Source organism: Phascolarctos cinereus, unplaced genomic scaffold (assembly GCF_003287225.1).
Source record: "Phascolarctos cinereus isolate Bilbo 61053 unplaced genomic scaffold, phaCin_HiC Scaffold_4;HRSCAF=312, whole genome shotgun sequence".
NCBI classification, from domain to species: domain Eukaryota; kingdom Metazoa; phylum Chordata; class Mammalia; order Diprotodontia; family Phascolarctidae; genus Phascolarctos; species Phascolarctos cinereus.
The window spans coordinates 361,534,034-361,553,326 of NW_027555847.1; the positions used below are offsets into that span (position 1 = coordinate 361,534,034).

The following is a 19,293-nucleotide window of genomic DNA, read 5'->3' on the forward strand; positions in this document are numbered from 1 at the left end:
TATACAAACTCACTGTCAAAGTAAATGACAGAGTGTTGGACTTGGAATCAGGAAGACCCTGAGTTCAAATCCTGCCTGATGCTTACTTAGCTATGTAAACCTGGGCAAGTTACTCACTCAGCTCCAGTTTCCTCATCTGTAAAATGGGGATAATACTTGTATCTGTCTCACAGGGTTATTGAAAGGACCAAATAAGGTAATATATGCAAGGTGCTTTGCAAACCCTAAAGCAATATATAAATGTGCTATGGTTATCATTAGCAGGGGGACAATAAGTTATGGGTCTTGTTTGTTGTTATTTGGTCATTTCAGTCATATCAGACTCTTTGTGACCCCATGTGGGGTTTTCTTGGCAAAGATACTGGACTGATTTGCCATTTCCTTCTCCAGCTCATTTTACAGATGAGGAAACTGAGGCAAATAGGGTTAAGTGACTTGCCCAGGGTCACACAGCTAATAAGTATCTGAGGCCAGATTTGAACTCGGGAAGATGAATCTTCCTGACTCCAGGTCCAGTGCTCTATCCATGTAGCACCTAGCTGTCCATGGAGTTTCTTTTCAGGTTCAATTTTTGCTACTCCTTTCCCCAAGATCTGCCACCGAGCTCTGGTGTCCTATTTATCATATGGTCCTAGTGATGGCAAGAAAAGAGGAAAACTAATGCAGCTTTTTGAGAAGAAGTATCTGAGGAGTTTCAGCCCTCTGAGAACAAATATTCACTCATCCAACAAATATTTATTACACACCCACTAATACCAGTTCTCTGTACTAAGCCCAGGAGATATACAAAAGTAATTAAGACCTCGCAGACTTTAGTTAAAGCCACTTGACAAGCACTGCTCTGAGCTGATTCGTAAGATCTTATAATTCCAATAGCAATGACAGTAATAGTAGTTGGAATCTATATAGCTTAAAGCAGGTCCGCACAACCTGTGGCCCCCATGAGCTTATAGCCCGCCAGGCTGCTTGTAGCATGCCAAAGGATTTCAATGGGCCTGCTGCAACAAATGTAAAGGAAAACATCCTCTACGTTTTTCACAGGCCGCCTGAAATCCTTTGGCGTCCCTGTTGTGCAGGCCTGGTAAAGGTTTGCAAATATTGTTTCATTTTATCCTCACAATAAGCCCTAGGAGACAGATGCTATTATTATCCTCATTTTACTGTAGAGGAAACTGAGGCTAACAGAGGTTAAATGACTTGGCCAGGGTCACAAAGCTAGTAAGTAACAGGCTGGATTTAAACTCCGCTCTTCCTGACTCCAGGTTCTGCACTCCTCTAGCCACTGTTCCTTCTATATGAGTGATGACAGCAAAGACAGCAAAAGGGAGCTGGAGACACTTGGAATCAAGCTCTTGCCATTTTTATCAGAGGCTAAGCAAACCGAGAAGTCTTCTGTTAATCCAAACCTGCTTATTTCTCTTGGCCTTCTCAGGGCTCTGATTCTGTAACTATCTTTCCTCCTATCATTCTCTTTCAGGGTCTGACAACAAGGGATTGCAGGGCAACCTGATGTTGATTTTTCTTTGTGCTATCTTGATTTCTTCAATCTTGTTTTCTTTTCCTAAAGCTCCCAGGGTCACCTTCGAGGTAGGGTATTGTTTCTGGGCTGTGCTGGTTTTGTGCATTTGTGAGTGTGTGTCCTCATCCTCAGGGATGCTTGAGGAAAACCCCTGTGGGTTCTTCTCATTAGCAGATGTTACTCTCCATTGGCAAGAGCTAGCTTAGCCACCCTCTGTCCCATAATGGTGAGTGGATGAAGAGTGTTTGCATTAGTAAACTAAGCTGAAATTTAGGGAATGACTTCTGCCTAGAATCAGAGGTGGAGAACCTGTGGCCTGAAGGCCACATGTGGCCCTCTAGGTCCTCAAGTGCAGCCTTTTGACTGAATTCAAACTTCATAGAACTAATCTTATTAATTCAATAAAACTTGGACTTGGTCAAAAGGCTTCACCTGAGGACCTAGAAGGCCACATGTGGCCTCAAGGCCACAGGCTCCCTACCCCTGGATACACCTATGAACTTTTTCATGGATTTGTTTTTTTGTTTTTTTTAAGATAACATCCCACAGCAGTGTTTGTGGTGAGGTCTAATGTGGACTGGTGTTTGCACAGCAAGGCAAAGCTTTTGCTTGGTCTGTCTAAACTTCATTAAAGATCATTTATGTTGCAGCTAATCTTTGAAACTGTATAAAATGTGAAGCCAATGTTTATTTTTCCATAGTTTGGAATAATACTTTGTTTATTTTAAATAGTTCCTTCCAATGGATGGATGTTTCACACGCAAAATAATGATCTATTATGATGAACAGGGGTCGGTCATGCAGGGGATGGGTTTGAATCACTGATTTGCACCCCTTGATCATTGCACTGGAGTCAGTTAGCCATTTAAGAGGAAACAACAAAGGGAAGCATTTAAATTAAAGCCCATGTGGTCAGTCCTTGAGTCCAGAGCTTCTCCTGACAGAATTCCATAGTTTTTTGAAAACAGATCAAATCACTTAATTTTAATTTAATTTCTTAAGGAAGACCCATGGCAGGTTATCACTGGCTCCATGGTGTTGACAGTCCCAAGCCTTCAGACCTTCAAAAAGGTCATGAGGTTCCTGATTTTAGTGTCTCCTTCTTGGTGAAGGAGGCTGGAAAGATTACATCTATTTCTATGGACTTCAGAACACTATCAAACATCTGGAGGCCTGTACCTCAGTTATGCTATTCAAAGTAGACAAATAGAACCATATGTTTAAATGTGATTTTCACTTGAGTATCAGAAACATCTGTTCTGCACCACATACCCTGTCTTTCTTTCTTATAAAGCAAAAAAAAATCACAGTTTCAGATCATTTAGAAATCCTGTTCTTTTCCCCACAGCCTTTCTTGTATGATACCCTGAGTATTTCAGTAAGCAATGAACATAAAAATTAAAATGAACAATTTATTAAACTAATATTCTTTCCTGTTGTAGTAAGTTTGGACTGTTGGGAACCAATCAGGAATCTTCATTTTGGTAACATTAAAAAGCATATGGGGAGTAGGGTGGAGCTTTGGGGAGATGAAAGGGCAGACCTATGATTTCATCAATGTAAGAAACCCCTGGGATGGAAATTCTGGGATCTTTTACCAGTGTAAAAAAGTATTTTAAACCACAAGGAGGGGATCTTTTGTCATAGAAAAATTAAAATCTGGCTTTTGATGTCAGTAAGTAATTTTAATGGGAAATATAAACTACTCATCAGAAAGTTGGATACTGCCACGTCCTCAAGAAAATGTCTTACAGAGCATTTGGAAAGGAATGACATAGTTTCCCCCCCAAGGCCTAATAAAATATGCTGAATAAAGATCCAGAATGATCTTCCTGGGGAGAAAAGCAATTGTCAATCTGAGCCCTTTAAGAGCTTGGGCAGGGACCTCATTCTTACTTTATTCTAAATGTATTGACAACCTAAGTGCCATCTGTTTCGTATGGAACCCAGGTGTCACCTCTTTTATAGTGAAGTGTCCACATCCCTCAGCCTGAATGGGGACACTCCTGAGGGTAGAATGTGGGAAGACTACTGCAGGATCCTAGTATCCCTTTGGGTTCCATTTCTGTATTCTTCCCGGTTTTGCTTTTATGTATAACCTGGTTTTCTGTCTTCTAACACCTAACTTATAAGCAGCTTTCTTTCAGGCCTATCAGACTCAGAATGCATTTTCTCACAGAAACAATGTTGTAAATGATGATTAGGCTCTTGGGTTAGCTAACTGAAATAGTTGTTTTGTTTTTTTTTTCCTATAATGCAATTGAAATACTATATGGTTATAATTTTTTTGAAACAGAAGAAAATAATAACATGGAGCTACCATTTTTCTTTAAATATCAGAAAACAAATTTGCAGAAGAAGAAAAGCTATGAGAGATTACCAACAAGTTGGACAATAGTTAAGATTTTTTAAAATGTTGAAAAGCAAAAGCATTGGGCTTAAATTATTATAGTTATCCTTTCTACATTGTGACTTTCCCTATGGTGATTTTGATATATTGTAGAGCGACATAAAATATTAAATGGGAATTTTGGGGGAGTTTTGTGGAAGCCACAGATAGTACGTGAAGGCTATCAGACAACACAGAAAAAGTTTAGAAACTCAGAAATGCATAAAATATATGTATAGTATTGTATAATATCAACCCCAAATTTTGCAACAAGGTACTGTAAACACCTCATAAAAGAAAAAGGAAAAATTAAGTCTTCTCTCATATGAAGGGAAGGCTAAAAATTTTTATGCAAATTTTCCAGATTGTAGGATCTCTGCAACGCTAACCCCCGAGATATGGAAGGGATAACTGTAATATAAAATTTTTACATCTGAGTTTAAAGACTCAAACTTACAGATAAAATATGGGATAAAAGTTGTTGAACAGCAATTCAACTGAAAAAATATATTTGGTGGTTTTTACCAGACTAGCAAGGTCAATATGAGGCAACAGCCTGATATGGCACCAAAGAACAGCTAATTTAATGTGAGGCTGCATCAAGGGAGACATAAGCACAGTGGATAGAGGGCTGAGCATTGATTCGGGTAAAACTGAGTTCAAAGCCTGCCTCAGGCACTTCCTAGCTTTGTAACCCTGGGGAAGTCACTGCACTTCTTTTAGGCTCAGTTTTCTCACCTGTAAAATGAGGATAATAATAACACCTATTTCACAAGGTTATTTGTGAGGATCAAATGAAATAACATATGTAAAATATTTTGCAAACCTTAAAGCAATATATATGAATATTAGTATTACAATTAACATGTATGTTAATTATAACAATAATCATCATTATTGCTATTGTTATTATTTTATTACATAGTGTCTATGGCTAGGAATGTGATAGTCTCTCTGTATTCTGCTCTGGTCAGAGCACATTTGGAATATTACATTCTGTTCTGGCACTACAGTTTAAGAAACCATTCAGTATGGACACCAATATGGTGAAGTGCCTTGATTCCGTGTCATATGAGGATTAGTTCAATGAACTCTGGGGACATCAGCCTCGGAGAAGAGAAAACTTGTGGGAATCATGGAAGCTGCCTTCTAATATTTGGAGGATTGTTCCATGGAAAGGGGATTATAATTGATCTACTTTGTCTCAGAAGGCCCGACTAGGAATAATGGCTGGAAGTGGCAAAGAGGAAGATTTTGCTTCTATAAAAGGGAAAAATTCAAACCAATTAGAGCTGTCTAAAAATGGAATGGGCTGTTATGAGGTGATGAGTTCTCCCTCATTAGAAATCTTCAAGTATAGGTTGGATGACCATTATCAGACTTGTTGTAGAGGGAAGTCTTGGTCATTTACCTCTGAAGAGACTTCCAACCCTGAGATTTGTGATTTCATATTTAACCATATCAAAACAGTTTTTAAACAGATCTACTGCCTGACACCCTCAGCTTGACTATCTGGCCTCATCCCTGGCCCATGTAGTTAAAGAGAGTTAAAAGGAGTTCATTTTGGATTATACCTGTTGACTCCTCTCCCAGAGAAGCCATTGGGTCCCTGGAGAAGGGAGGCTGCTGTGTTGGGGAATCTCTGGCCCCTAAAAGCAAAGAGTATCATAGGTGGATAAAGTGGCTGAGGGGTTCTCAGCCAGAGGAGGGGTCCTTGCATCAATATACAAAGCTCTGAGTGAAAGGGAATGGAATTAATTTTCAGAGGACTGAAGCAGATGATGGGACTAGAAAAAATGCTATGCCAGTGAGAAAGAGGGAAGGGGAATAAATTAATGGGAAGGAAGAGAGATAAAAAAAAAAGGTAGCAATAGTAATAGGGTTTGGGAGGCAAAGGTCTGAGGAGGGTGTAAAGGAGAAAAAGAGCAGATCAGAAGGAAAAGGAATGTCTTCAGTCAGAGATGAATACATGGCAGGAACCACCATTTTATTTAAAGTTCCAGAATCATTAATTGGAAAACTGCCTCAAAATGTATTTATAAACTTGGCATAGCTCAGGGGCCACTCCATAATTTATGTTGAGGGGCCCCATAGCAATATAGTTCAAAGAACACTGAGCAAGAAATAGAAGACTTTGGTTCTAGCTTCACTTATTTTTTTAATATTTCAAAAAAAAATTCAAGGGCAATCAGGGTGAAGTGATTTGACCAGGGTCACACAGCTACTAAGTGTCTGAGGCTAGATTTGAACTCAAGTCCTCCTGACTCCAGGGCCAGTCTAGTCTCATTTGTACCTTTAAGTAAACATGTAACTTTGGGTGAATAACTTTCTTTCCCTGAGTTTCAGCTACCTCATCTATGGGTGGGCTGGAGATGCTTTCTAGGGTCCTTTGTAGTCCTAAAGTTCCAAGATTTTAAGGTTCAATGAATGTCTCTCTAGTGAAAGGATTGTTGAGAATTCCAGCCAGCGTACTTAATTTATAGGTTTAGGATTATCTTCACAGTCTGAATAGGGAGAGAGAGAAATCCTAGTATTAAGAGGATCGTAGATTTAGAGTTGAAGAGGACCTTAGGGTTCATCAAGTCTAACTTGCACATTTTAAAGATGAGGAAACTGAGGCCTCAATGAATGAATGAATTTCCCAAGGTCTGGTATTACATTAATGTTAATGTTGTGCCTTTTACTGTTTGACCCATTAGCACAGTACTTAGACCCCAGAGACTTCCTGGGAGATATCTCCTTCTGAAAACCTGATATAAATAAATAAAACCTGATAAAAACAATATCATTGTAACTACAGTTGCCTCCTTGTTAAATAACATTCTTATTATTTGTTTTCTAGGAAAAAGTGCTGCAAGGGTTATAAGTTTGTCCTTGGACAGTGCATCCCAGAAGGTATGTAATTTCAAGCAAAGCTCAGAGCCATTAAATTGAGTCACCACAAATCATTGAAATATGTACAACATGCGTATATGTGTTACTGAATGGACAGTGCCTCAGTCAAACTGAGACCTGTTGAAGAACTTAGCTTGAAAAGGCCAAGGTCCCCCACTGCATCTTGGGCCATATCCAGTTGTCCTGATCAATATCTTGCCACTGGACCCAGATGGCTCCAGAAGAGAAAGTGAGGCTGGTGACTTTGCACAGTCCTGCCTCACTTAAATCCAATTCACCTGCATGTTATGGTATCACTTCCCTGATGTAATGGTCCTCTTCCAGAATGAAGGACAAACAATAACAACAGTAGAGAGCAAGATCATTTTGTTTTGTTTTTATTAAACACAATATTCCACTCTGTATTTGGTCTTATATAGCCATTTGTGATGTTCATACCTCTCACAGTTTGTTGTAAGGACTTAAAATTTTTTCTTATCTTTGTACTCCTTCTATTTTTATCCTTGAATGCCCTGAGAATGACTTTGCTTAGTTGAATCTCTTACAATGGTTTCTTTATACTTGTTTTACCACCATGCTGCTACTCTCTGCTTTATGACATGATCCTTTCAAAATTATCTGTCATCCCTCTCCTGAAATATTTTACAAATGAGTTTATACTCTAACTCAGTGTTGCCTTTGGCAGTCATATCTCTCTCTCTCTCTCTCTCTCTCTCTCTCTCTCTCTCTCTCTCTCTCTCTCTCTCTCTCTCTCACAGTCTATTTGGCAAGTAAGTCAAATAATAAAAATCAGGTGAGGCATAAAATGGGGAAATATGTGCTCACCAAAAATATTCCCCACTCCGATGAAAGATATCTAGTGCAGAATCCAGGTCAAAGAAGTATTACTTGCCAATAAAGAGGTTCTGGAGATGCTGTTTGTGGATGGCAGAGTGCTGATTGCTTCAAACCCTTGAACATTTTGGAACTTCCTAAAAGAGATCTCTAATCATAGGAATTTTGCCTGTTCATCCTCACTGTAAAGACCAAGTGGATGAAGAATGTCTGTTGCCCAGATTTCAGTGTACATTTTTATGGACATCCAATGGAGCTTTTCCATCAGTGTGTAAATCTCAGACAGTACAAATGGGCAACAAATTTGGTCCAGTGTCGGACAAAAAGAGAGCAGGCTATATCTCCTTTGGAAAACTTCAGGGCTCCTTTACAGAATCCAAGCTTCTTATGAAAGCACAGGGCAGACTTTTTAAGCATTAATATTCTGTGTGCCAGTGTAATACAGAATACAACTGCCTTTGAATAAAGGAGAATGGAAAGGTGTATGGTAGGTCTGAGCAGGTTGCAACATATAACCAATGGGGGACTCTGAAGACCAAGAGTAAAAGATGTTCATCAAGGAACTGCATGATTAAAAAAATATTTTAGGTTGGTCTTGAGGATGACAAGAGAACAATCAGCATCCTCCCTGTGTCAAGACAAAACAAAGAAGTACTTAGTGCAATGGGCTGTGCACCTGTGGCGAACTTATCAGAGAACATGTTCACAAGTCACACAAGATGGACAAACATAGGTCTTCAATCTGCATCACTGGAAGAAAGATCTAAACTGAAAAGATCGAAGATCCATTAGCATTTGAGTATGGTGGATTGACAGATTACCATCTAAAAAGCTCATACCAATAAATAGTCCCATTTGCAACATGGTTGATTGTTTCTTTAGAGCCTCATAATGCTGAATTTTGTCATTTTAGGTTTCTGTTGTTTTGTTTAATCACCAATTTTTATTCCAATGTTTTATTACCATGCAAGATTCAACTTCCTCTCTGGACTGCTCTACCTCCTCTGAAGCAAACTTGACCACAGGGAAATGTCTCCACTGGAGATGTGTGGGAATTCTTTCCTGATGATTGAGTCCCTGGACAAAAATGCCATTTTCACTGGGGACCCCAGCTACGTGACTTTCATTCTCAGCTCAACCCATCTCCAGACATCTCCACGTCCTTCAACAGCAATGTCGGCTGTGGATGGGTATTCTCTTTCTTCCTCACCACTTTCCCATTTCCCTTTATGTTTTATCCTATAAGTTCCTTGAGAGCGGCAAAAGTCTTATTTTCTTGTATTTGTATCTCCAGCCTTAATATAGTGCCTGGAACATAGTAAACACTTAATAAATGCTTTGTCAATATAACAATTTGATATGTAGACAATGTTATCAACATTTTGGTTTTCATGTTTCATTTCATAGAGTTAGAACAAGTTTTCTTTTTAAAATTTGTTGACTTTATTTGAGAGGATGCATTTTGGTTTAATGTAATAAATATTTTTTTACCAAAACCCAGACAACCTCATCAACACAAAGTGCATGCCTCAAAAACAGTTAAACAAAACCACCTAAGAGTATGAATGCAATTATTAGTATATTAGTTTTTGCCTTTATGATTTACCAATCAGCATAAATGAAAACGGACATTCTGACTCTTTAAGTGTGGCACCAACATTGTTATATTTGACTCGAGTTTTGTTGTCTTCTATCATCGTCTTTCTATCATTATAGAAATTGTATATATTGTTCTCTTGGTTCTGCTTTCTTCACTCTATCTCTTGATACAAATTATCCCATGTTTCTCTGATCTCTTTTAGGCAGCTTTCTAATGATTTTTAACAACTGGTATATCTTCTTTGGCAAAGTGCATGCTCATGAATATTTGTCCATTGGAGGATAAATAGTTCTTTTATATACTTATAGAAGGCCCTTATAGAAGGGTGCCATATTTTTATCAGATTCGCAACAAAGATTTTTCCCTAGGATGTTTTTTGATTTTTATTTTTCATATGCTGCTTTTTATTGTGAATATTCTTATTCCTAATTAGATCAATAAATTTTGGCTCCAATAATCTCTCCCATTATTTGATAAATGGAAATTTTTCTCTCTTGCATAACTGGAACAAATACTTTTTTTTGATCTTCTAATTTTGTGTTTTTTCAAATATTTACATCATTAATCCGATTGGAATTTATTGTGGTATAGAGTGTGAGGTATAGATTGCTATTAATCTTTCACTATATAACAATTTCCCTAATATTTATTGAATAATGTTTTTCTTCTCTAATAATTTATTCAAGTCTATTAAACAATAATCTTTTGAATATATTGGATCTATCTTACTGCAGCAAGGCAATCTTCCATTCTTCTTTAATTGTTTATCAATCCCAGTGATCACAACTGCTATTACAAACTTTCCTGTCTGTTATTAAGCTTCCCACAACCTCAAGGCTCAATATCTAACCTCATACCTTACAGAAAAAAAATTGAATTGTTTTGATTAGAAATACCTCTTCTATTCTCCACCTCATCTCACATCCTTCTGACATCATGTCCCACTATCTCCACCTTCACCTCAGTCTCTGATGAAGAGATTGCACTTCTCCTTGCCAAAGCTTACCCCTCTACATACATCTTTGATGTTACCTTTCAATTTTCTTTAGCAAACTGCCCCCATTATCATACCCAATCTTTCTCTTTCTTCCTCTCTCTCTCCCTCCCCCCCTCCCACTCTCTCCCTCCCTCCCTCCCCACTCCCCCCTCTATCCTTCAATCTCTTCCTATCTACTGGTACCTTCCCGATGCTACAAACACACTCATGTCTCTACTATGTCTAAAAATCCTTCATTTGATTCTACCATCCTCACTAGCTATCACTCCATATCTCTGCTCACCTTCTCAGCTAAACCCCTTGAAAAATCCATCTATACTTGATGCTTCCACTTATTCAAACTGACACTTACCCTCCTGCCTCCAGCTGCCAACTGAGTATGGCACTGCCTGAGCCTCTGACCTACTGGTGATGTCAAAATAAAGGACAAAGCAGGTGAAACCAAGCTTCAGACTGATCTTTACTTTTTTTAAATTTTTTATTTTTTTTACTTTTTAGGCATTTGGGGTTAAGTGACTTGCCCAGGGTCACACAGCTAGTAAGTGTCAAGTGTTTGGTCTGAGGCTAGATTTGAACTCAGGTCCTCCTGACTTCAGGGCCGTTGCTCTATTCACTGCGCTACCTAGCTGCCCCAAGACTGATCTTTATAAGCAGCGTCAAAGGTTTGCAGATTCCCAAAGTTATATGAATTAAAGCGATGGAGGTAGTAGGGTAGAGAAAAGCAGACCCAAAACTGAAAAATAAAAAATAAATAAAAGTCCTGTGCTTGGGATTCATTGCCCACCTAACAGGACCTAGTTCTCCCAAATGTGGAAGGAACCACAGACTAACTCTGCAGGGAATGTCCCTTAAAGAGTCTAGCAAGCCTGAAAGAGGCAAAGCCAAGTCACTCACAGTTCCCCTGGGTGTCTCCCAGGGCTTTGTCTTGGACCTTCTCTTTTTCTTCTACACTGTCTCATGTAGTGATCTCATCATCTTCCATGGATTCAATGATCATATCAAAGCAGATGATTCCCAGATGTGTTTATCCATTCCTAGTTGTTCTCCTGAGTTCCCATCTTACATCTCCAACTATATATTAGGCACTTCAAAATGGATGTCATATAGGCATCTCAAATCCCATGTTTAAAACAAAACTCTTTATCTTTTCTCCCCAAATTCTCCCCTATTCTGAATTACCTTATACTGGTGAGGATGCCACATCCTCCCAGTCATCCATTTTGCAGCCTCAGTAGCATTCTCCACTCCTCGCTCTCACTCACCACCCTCCCCCATAACCAATCATTTGTCATATCTTATATTTTCTTTCATAACATCTCTAGGATATTCCTCTGTCTTTCCACATATACAGATACCAAACTAACAGTGCAAGCCCTTATCACCTTTCACCTGGACTAACGCTATAGCCTTCTAATTGGTCTCTCTGCCTCAGGTCTTTCTATATTCCCATCTTCTTTCATGCCAAAGAAATCTTCATAAAGTATAGACCAATTCAAGTTACTGCTACCTCTTCTTTCACACAAAATTCCAGTGGTTCACTATTACCTGAAGGATTTGTTTTGTTTTGGCATTTAAATCTCTTCATGGCTTGGTCCCTTCTTATAATTCTAGCCTTCTTACAACTTACTCACCACCATATACTCTATGAGCCAACTTTCTGTACCTCCCATATGATGTTCAATCTCCCAAATCCGTACCTTTATACTGACTCTCCTCCATGCCTATAATGCTCTCCCTCCTCTTAGAATATCTGGCTTCCTTCAAGACTGACTGCTCAAAATATTAGCTGCTAGAGCCTTCCTTTCTGAGATTACTTTCTATCTACTCTGTATGGAGTTCTGTGTATATGTGTGTGTGTGTGTATGAATATATATAAATAGGTACTCTACATTGTCTTCCTCATTGGAATGTAAGCTCTTTGAGGGTAGGAATGGTTTTCTTCATTTTGGTGTATCTCCATTTAGTACAATGCTTTGTACATGGTGAGTGTGTATTTATTTGTTTGTTTATTTTTGTGAGGCATTTGGGGTTAAGTGACTTGCTCAGAGTCACACAGCTAGTAAGTATCAAGTGTCTGGTCTGAGACCGGATTTGAACTCAGATCCTCCTGAATCCAGGGCTGGTGCTCTTATCCACTGCACACCTAGCTGCCCCCCATAGCAAGTGTTTAACAAATGCTAGGTGATTGGTTGATTATCCTGGATTCTCTATTCTCTTCCAGTGAACTATTTCTACTTTTATCCACTGCCAAACAGTTTTATTTATAATTAATATCTTATAGTATATTTGAAATTTGGTAAGGCTTAATTAATTTTCTATGGTTCTTTTGATATTATTGCTCATTTGTTTTTATATGAATTTTTATGGCTTTATCTAATTCTATAAATAACCCTTTGGTATTTTCATTTGGTCCATAAATTAATTTGGGCAGTATTAAAGTTTTTACTATGCCATCTTGATACAATCTTGTGCAGGATTATATGTTCATTTGTATACTTCTTTCTGAATTTCTATTATGGTCCTTGACCTATCAGTAACTTTTAATACTATGGACCACTTTCTCTTCCCTTGGCTTCTGTGACACTACATTCTTCCAGTTTTTCTCTCACTTCTCTGACTCTTCTTTCTCTGTCTCTTAGAGTCACTTCACTTCTTCTCTCTACCTTTCCTTTTAAATGTCTCTGTCCCCCAAGATTTTGGCTTGTGGCCTCTTTTGTTCTTTCTCTATACTTTCTCCCTCATTTATCTCATCCATTCCCATGACTTCAATTTATTCCATACATATGATTCCCAAATATATTAACTCCAATCCCAACCTCTTCCCAGAGTTCTAATCCTATATTTCCAGTTTCATATTGAATATCTTTATGGGGATGTTCCACAAATACCTTAAACAACTGCATATTTCTAAAATTAAACTTATTATTCCATATCCTCACAGATTTACCCTTCTCCTCAACTTCTGTTTCTCCTAATGGTGCCATGATAACAGGAATTCAGACTCAAACTTCAAGGCATCTTCTTCCTCTTTCCACATATCAAATCAGTCACCAAGATATTGTTTTTGCCTCTGTGAAGTCTCTTTTTTTCTATTCACACAAACTGCCTTACTTTCCCCCCCTGAATTTTGCAGTTTGTCTCCCTCCTTCAACTGTCTCCTCTCTCCAGTCTACCTTCCCCATTGCTGCCAAAGTGATATTCTTAAACCATAGCCCTGTCATTCCTCTGACCAATAAGATCCAGTAGTTCCCCATCACCTTCAGAGTCAAATACAAACTTCTCTGTTAGACTTTTCAAACTCTCCACAATCTGACTTATCTTTCTAGACTTATTATAGATCACTCCCACTCTACTTCCTGTACACTATGGTCCAGACATACTACTGCCTTTCTTGATGTTGCTTCCACATAGCCCTCCATTTCCTTTCCTCATGCCTTTGTATTGGCTGGCTCCCATGCCTGGAATGTACTCCCTCCTCTGCTTCACCTTTAAAATTATTTGTTGTTGTTGTTCAGTCATTTCAGTTACATCTGCCTCTTCGTGACCCCGTTTGGGGTTTTCATGGCAAAGATACTGGAGTGGTTTGCCATTTCCTTCTCCAGCTCATTTTACAGATGAGAAAACAAAGCAAACAGGGTTAAGTGATGTGCCCAGGATCACAGCTAGTAAGTGTCTGAGGCTGGATTATTTGAACTCAGGAAAATGAATCTTCCTAACTCCAGATCCAGCACTCTATGCAGTAAGACACCACATACCTGCCTTAAAATCATTAGTTACCTGCAAAATCAATTCAGATGACACCTTCTACCCGGGGCCTTTCCTGATGTTCCTAGATGTTAGTGCCTCTCCCCCTCCCTGATATTACTTTGTATTCATTTTTTTGCATATTCTGCATATGCTTATGAAAAACGTGTTGGCATCCACTGTAGACTGCAAATTCCTCGATGGCAGGGAATGTTTCAATTTTGTCTTTGTATCACCAATGTTTAGTATAGTACCTGGCACAAAAGAACACTTACTAGATGCTTGTTGATTAGACTTATTCTGCTGACTGACAGCCTTTGTGGCTGCATTGCTCTGGGCTGCAATAAAAGGCTTAGCTCTCTTCTTCCTGGGAGCCTAGAGGCTATTTTTCACTATAACCATAAAAACTGTGGTCCCTCCCTACTTTAGTACACTTCAAACATTTGGGTTCCTACTGCTAAGTGGGCAGCTGGTGCCACTTGACAGAGTGGTAGTGATAGTGATGGCAAAAACAGGACCAGGGTGGGAAAGCAGCTGCTGCTGATTTCACTGTTGCTGCTGCCTTCCACACTGCCCTTCAGAGATATGAGAAATGTCCTCTTAAGACTGGATAGATGTTAATGAAGGTGAGTAGTCTATGTCAAGATGTAAAAAATTCATGATTTCTACCAGGTAGAAACTCCTTCCATTAATGCAGATTACAATACATCTATAATTTGGTAGATAAAATTTTTAAACTTTCCTGAAACTAAGCTATGGTAAGTGATTTGCCTGTGGTAAGTCAGCTACTAAGTGTCAGAGACTGCACTTGAATCTAGATCTGCCTGCCTCCTGGAGGTGCAGTGGGTGGTGTCGGACTTGGTGTTGGGTGGACCTGAATTCAATTCTTGCCTGAGACACTTAATTACTCTATGAATCTGGGCAGGTACCTGGGCACTTAATCTCTCTCAATTACCTCATTTACCAAATAGGGATAATAATAGCATCTACCTCACAGAATTGTTATGAATATCAAATGATATGACATTTATAGTGCTTTGGAAACCTTAAAGTACCATAGAAATGCTCATTGTTGTTGTTGTTACACCAGGCTGAGGTAAACAATAAATAAAACAAATTTAACTTAAAAAAAGAGAGAGCAGTAACCAAATCTTTGGGTCTAGGAATTCCCTCCCCACCATCTATTACTATTCCCCACAACCAGAAGGAGAGGACACACAATGAGCATTTCCACAGGACAACAGAGTGGCTCATTCTAAACTTGTCAATAATGTTTTTCCTGTGTTGAGAGCATTGGAAAAAAAGTCATACTAGATGAGGTGGTGGAAAATGTCCAAGTTCAGCCAAGTTAAGCATCCAAGGTTATTTCCTTACTTACAGGAATCTACCCAACTGGGATTCAGACCCTTGAATTTCTATGTTCATCCTAAGTGTCCCAGTCTTTTTTCTGTCTCCTAGCCCAATCAAAAAGAAACATAAATTCCCCTGTAGAATTCATATGTAGTGGGGGATTGGATTGGGGAACTCCCCTTTGATTTGAGAAGGCAGTTGGGACACTTCTAATGACGTGCTCAGAGAAAGAAATGCAGAGCTGAAGGAGTAGCCAGGAATTTCAGATCTAGTCCAAGGTCATTCAAGACAAAAAAAATAGATTCTTGCTATCATGCATATATAGCTACTCGAATGGGACAATGAGAAAAACACAAAAATCCTCTCTACCATTGTTGGAAATCCAAGAAAGATCTGGTACTGACTCTGTCCTAACAAAAAGGCTGCCTCAAAAGAGACCAGAAGCCATCTCTCCTTACTCCTTATGAACTAGTCTTCTTTGGCCCAGCTCCCCCCATATGGAACAACAAACCAATAAGGAAACTGTAGTTTCATTTACCCTTTTGCAGAGGACCAGATTGTGTAGTCACCAAATATGGCCCAAAACAATTTCCATTTAAACAACTTAGCTGGTTTTCCTTCCTCTAAATCCCCTGGCATGCTCCTGACTTTTATTTACGCATCATAAAGGATCATGCCTTAGTGTATACATCAAGTAACTATGATATTGTCAGTGTGTGAACCTCCTCCACTGATACAAATTACAAATCACCTACAATTTCATAGGCTTATAGGACCTAGGGCCGAAAGGAACTTTTGTGATTATACAATCCAACCCCTTCACTTTATAGATGAGGAAACTAAAGCCTAGGAAAGTTGAATGACTTGCCCAAGGTCATACAAGGAGTGACAGAGGCCATATTCAAGCACAGATCATCTAGCTCCAAAGACAATGGTTAACTGTACCATTCTCCCTCCAAGTTAATAGACTTCAAGAGTTACTTGAGACTCAGAAAGGTGAGCGGCATTTGAACCCAGGACTTTTGAACCTCAGTTTCAGCATTCAATTCACTATGCCATGATGCCTTGAGGGAAAAGTGGATGGAAACTCAGTCATCTGGCACCTCTCCCTCCTGTGCCAATAATAGTCAAGTTGGCATAGGAGTGATCATCAAAGCTACAGTCAAGCTTAGTGCTCTTCTCCCTCCTTGGCAGATGCTGACTGATGACCACATCTGGCAGTACAAAGTAGTGGAAAATAATGCATGGTTGCAAATAGTTAAAGCTTTATATAGCAAGAAGGTACAGCACTGGATAAAGAGAAAGCACAGAACTTTGTCCATGTGGCAGTCATGCTTAGTCAGAGTCAAGTGTGCCTGGCTGAGACCAAGGCTTCTCAATGCAAACTCACAGATTCACCCTAGAAGCTACTTGGTGACTCCCCAAAGAAGAGCCCTTTTGGGGGAGTTGCTGGCATTGGGCATTGATTCGGCAGAACCCATGGTGTGAGGAACAAGATTAAGCCTCAGAAATTTACTAGTCCATAGTTCAGGGAATCATAAGTCTAGATCATTTAGTCCAGCTCACTCATTTTACAGATAAGGAAACTGAGGCACAGAGAGGTCAAGTGACTTGCTCAGTGTCACCTAGGTTCAGAATCTGAACCCAAGTCCTTTGACTCCAAACCCAATGTTATTGTGCCACACTGCCCAATCTCAAGATCACCTTCTACTGCTACGACAGCCTCTCCTCATGTCATAGCTAACAGCCCACCCTTATTACCTTCACTCTGTAGCAGAATGAAGCCAGACTTGGAGCTTCCAAGAACAGTTTGTCTGTCAGCACTTATAGAGTAGTGCAGTGATTAGTGAGATCTTGGACATGAGTCTGGAGTAAACTGTTCATGTTTAGCACCTGGATTAGAGCCAAGCACCCTGCAAAAGCCCAGTCACTGTAAATTCATAAGAATTGAGAGGAGATATACTAAGTCTCTCAGGCCACTAGAATAGCTACTCAGATTAATACAGTTTTATAGGCCAGGGCTAACCGACTTCTCTATTCATGACAATTCTTCCTTAACCCTGTTGCTTTGCCCTATACTACCCAAAGGCCATAAGCTCCTTACAAGAACCCACAGACATTTCTAATTTGTAGGCCTCCTTTGAATTCTTCCCCCTGTCAGACTTGTGGCCTTTACTCCTTTGTGAGAACAGCAAAGTCAGATAGAAGTTCTTGGCCAACCCTAGCTTTCAGATTAAAAATGGAGAACATGACCCATAACAATGGCCAGGTCCTCCTTCAGGTCATGTGATCAGAAGCATCAGTGAGACACACGTATTGTGTAGGGAAAAGAGCCCTTGGGAGCTTAGCAGCAGTGATGAAGGAGGAAGCCATGCTATATACAGTGGGCAGCAGCCGTGGCTCGGCTGTTTCATCCAGTATGTGAAGGAAACAGGGCCATCAAGCAGCTAGGGGGTGCAGTGGATAGCATTGAACTTGGCATCAAGATCTGATCTCAAATCTTCTCTCAGACACTTACTAGCCATGTGACCCCACGCAAATTCTTAATCTCTCTGTCTCAGTTTTCTCATAAGTAAAATGGGGATAACAATCATACTTGTATCTCACGGTTGTTATGAGGATCAAATGCCTATGTAAAATGCTTTGTAAACCTTAAAAGTGCTATATAAATGGTGGCTCTTATTACTAATTCTAGGCCTGGAATGCTGTCCTCATCCTATGAAAGTGGCTGCTCATCCACCAGCTTAGCTGGCAACCTAGACCACCATGACTTCCCTGGCTCCAAACCACTTTGAGTTTATTTTTTAAAAAAAGAAAAAAGAAAAAACTAGCAGCCTTCACACATATACCAACTTCTTCATCCAAAGAAGTCTTCTATTAGAGGCAGTTAGGTGGCACAGTGGAAAGATCTCTGGCCTTGGAGTCAGGAGGACCAGAGTTCAAATCGGCCTCAGACACTTGACACTTAGCAGTTGTGTGACCCTTGGGCAAGTCACTTAACCCCAATTGCCTCACCAAAAAGCGCAAACAAAATAAACAAACAAAAAACAAAAAAAGAAGTCTTCTATTCCCAGTCCTCTGCTCCTGAGAGAAGCACACAGCAGGTCTACCAGAGGAAACTAGAGTTGGCGAGGATTCTCAATTTAGAGCCGTAAGGGACCACAGAAGCCATCTGGTTCACCTTCTCTCCCATTTTACAGATGTGAGGAAACTGAGGCACAGGTAATTGAGGCAAATGATTTGTCCAAGATCATACAAGTAACATGTCTCAGAGGCAGTATTCAAACCGAGGTCCTCTGATTTCAAAGCCAGTAATTTTTCCACTGAACCATGTTTTTTCCCACCGCCATACTCTGAAAATCTCAATCTTGTTCTCCATCCATGTGCCCAGGAGAAGTACGCCAGTTAGTTTCACAGCTCTTAGGTATTCCAGAGAATGAGACCATTTATGGCAAGGGAAAGGCAGGCCCTGATGGCATTGTTGAAGCAGTCGACAATGTCATGGTTCACAAAATGGAAAACGCCTATGCCTCTGGGCATCAGTGCCCAGAAAACATGTTCCAGCCTCCTTCCCCAGGAAGGAGCCCTCTGTTGTTCAAGATTTAAATAAATGGGATTTCTATTGGGAAGAAAACATTGTATTCAGTAGAAAAATAAAGACCAACCCTGGGTCTGTATGTGTTACTAGCTGTGTGAATTTAAGCAAATGACTCTACCTTTCAGGGCCTCAGTTTCCTTCTCTGTGAAATTAGGGGATAGAACCAGAGAACCGCTAAGGCTTCTTCTAGCTCCATGTCTCTAATCTGGCATTGTAATAAAGGCTCCTGGGAACTGTACAAGGCAGGGCCAGGAGCAAAACTGCGGATGAATTATTAGAGATATGCAAAGTTAGGTAAGATTTTATGTGACAGATTCTGTCTTGCAGTATTTCAAGTAACACCACCAATTCAGGTTAAACTTAATTT

General features: G+C 39.7%; 1 protein-coding gene across 1 annotated transcript in view; it reads left to right on the forward strand.

Annotated features, from left to right (window-relative positions):
- The window catches only part of CCBE1 (collagen and calcium binding EGF domains 1), a 347,770-nt gene that overhangs the window by 288,760 nt on the left and 39,717 nt on the right, over window positions 1-19,293 (forward strand). Inside the window, exon 3 of the mRNA XM_020995047.2 lies at window positions 6,751-6,803. Coding sequence (XP_020850706.1) covers window positions 6,751-6,803 — 53 coding nt within the window. The remainder of the gene's footprint in view (window positions 1-6,750; window positions 6,804-19,293) is intronic.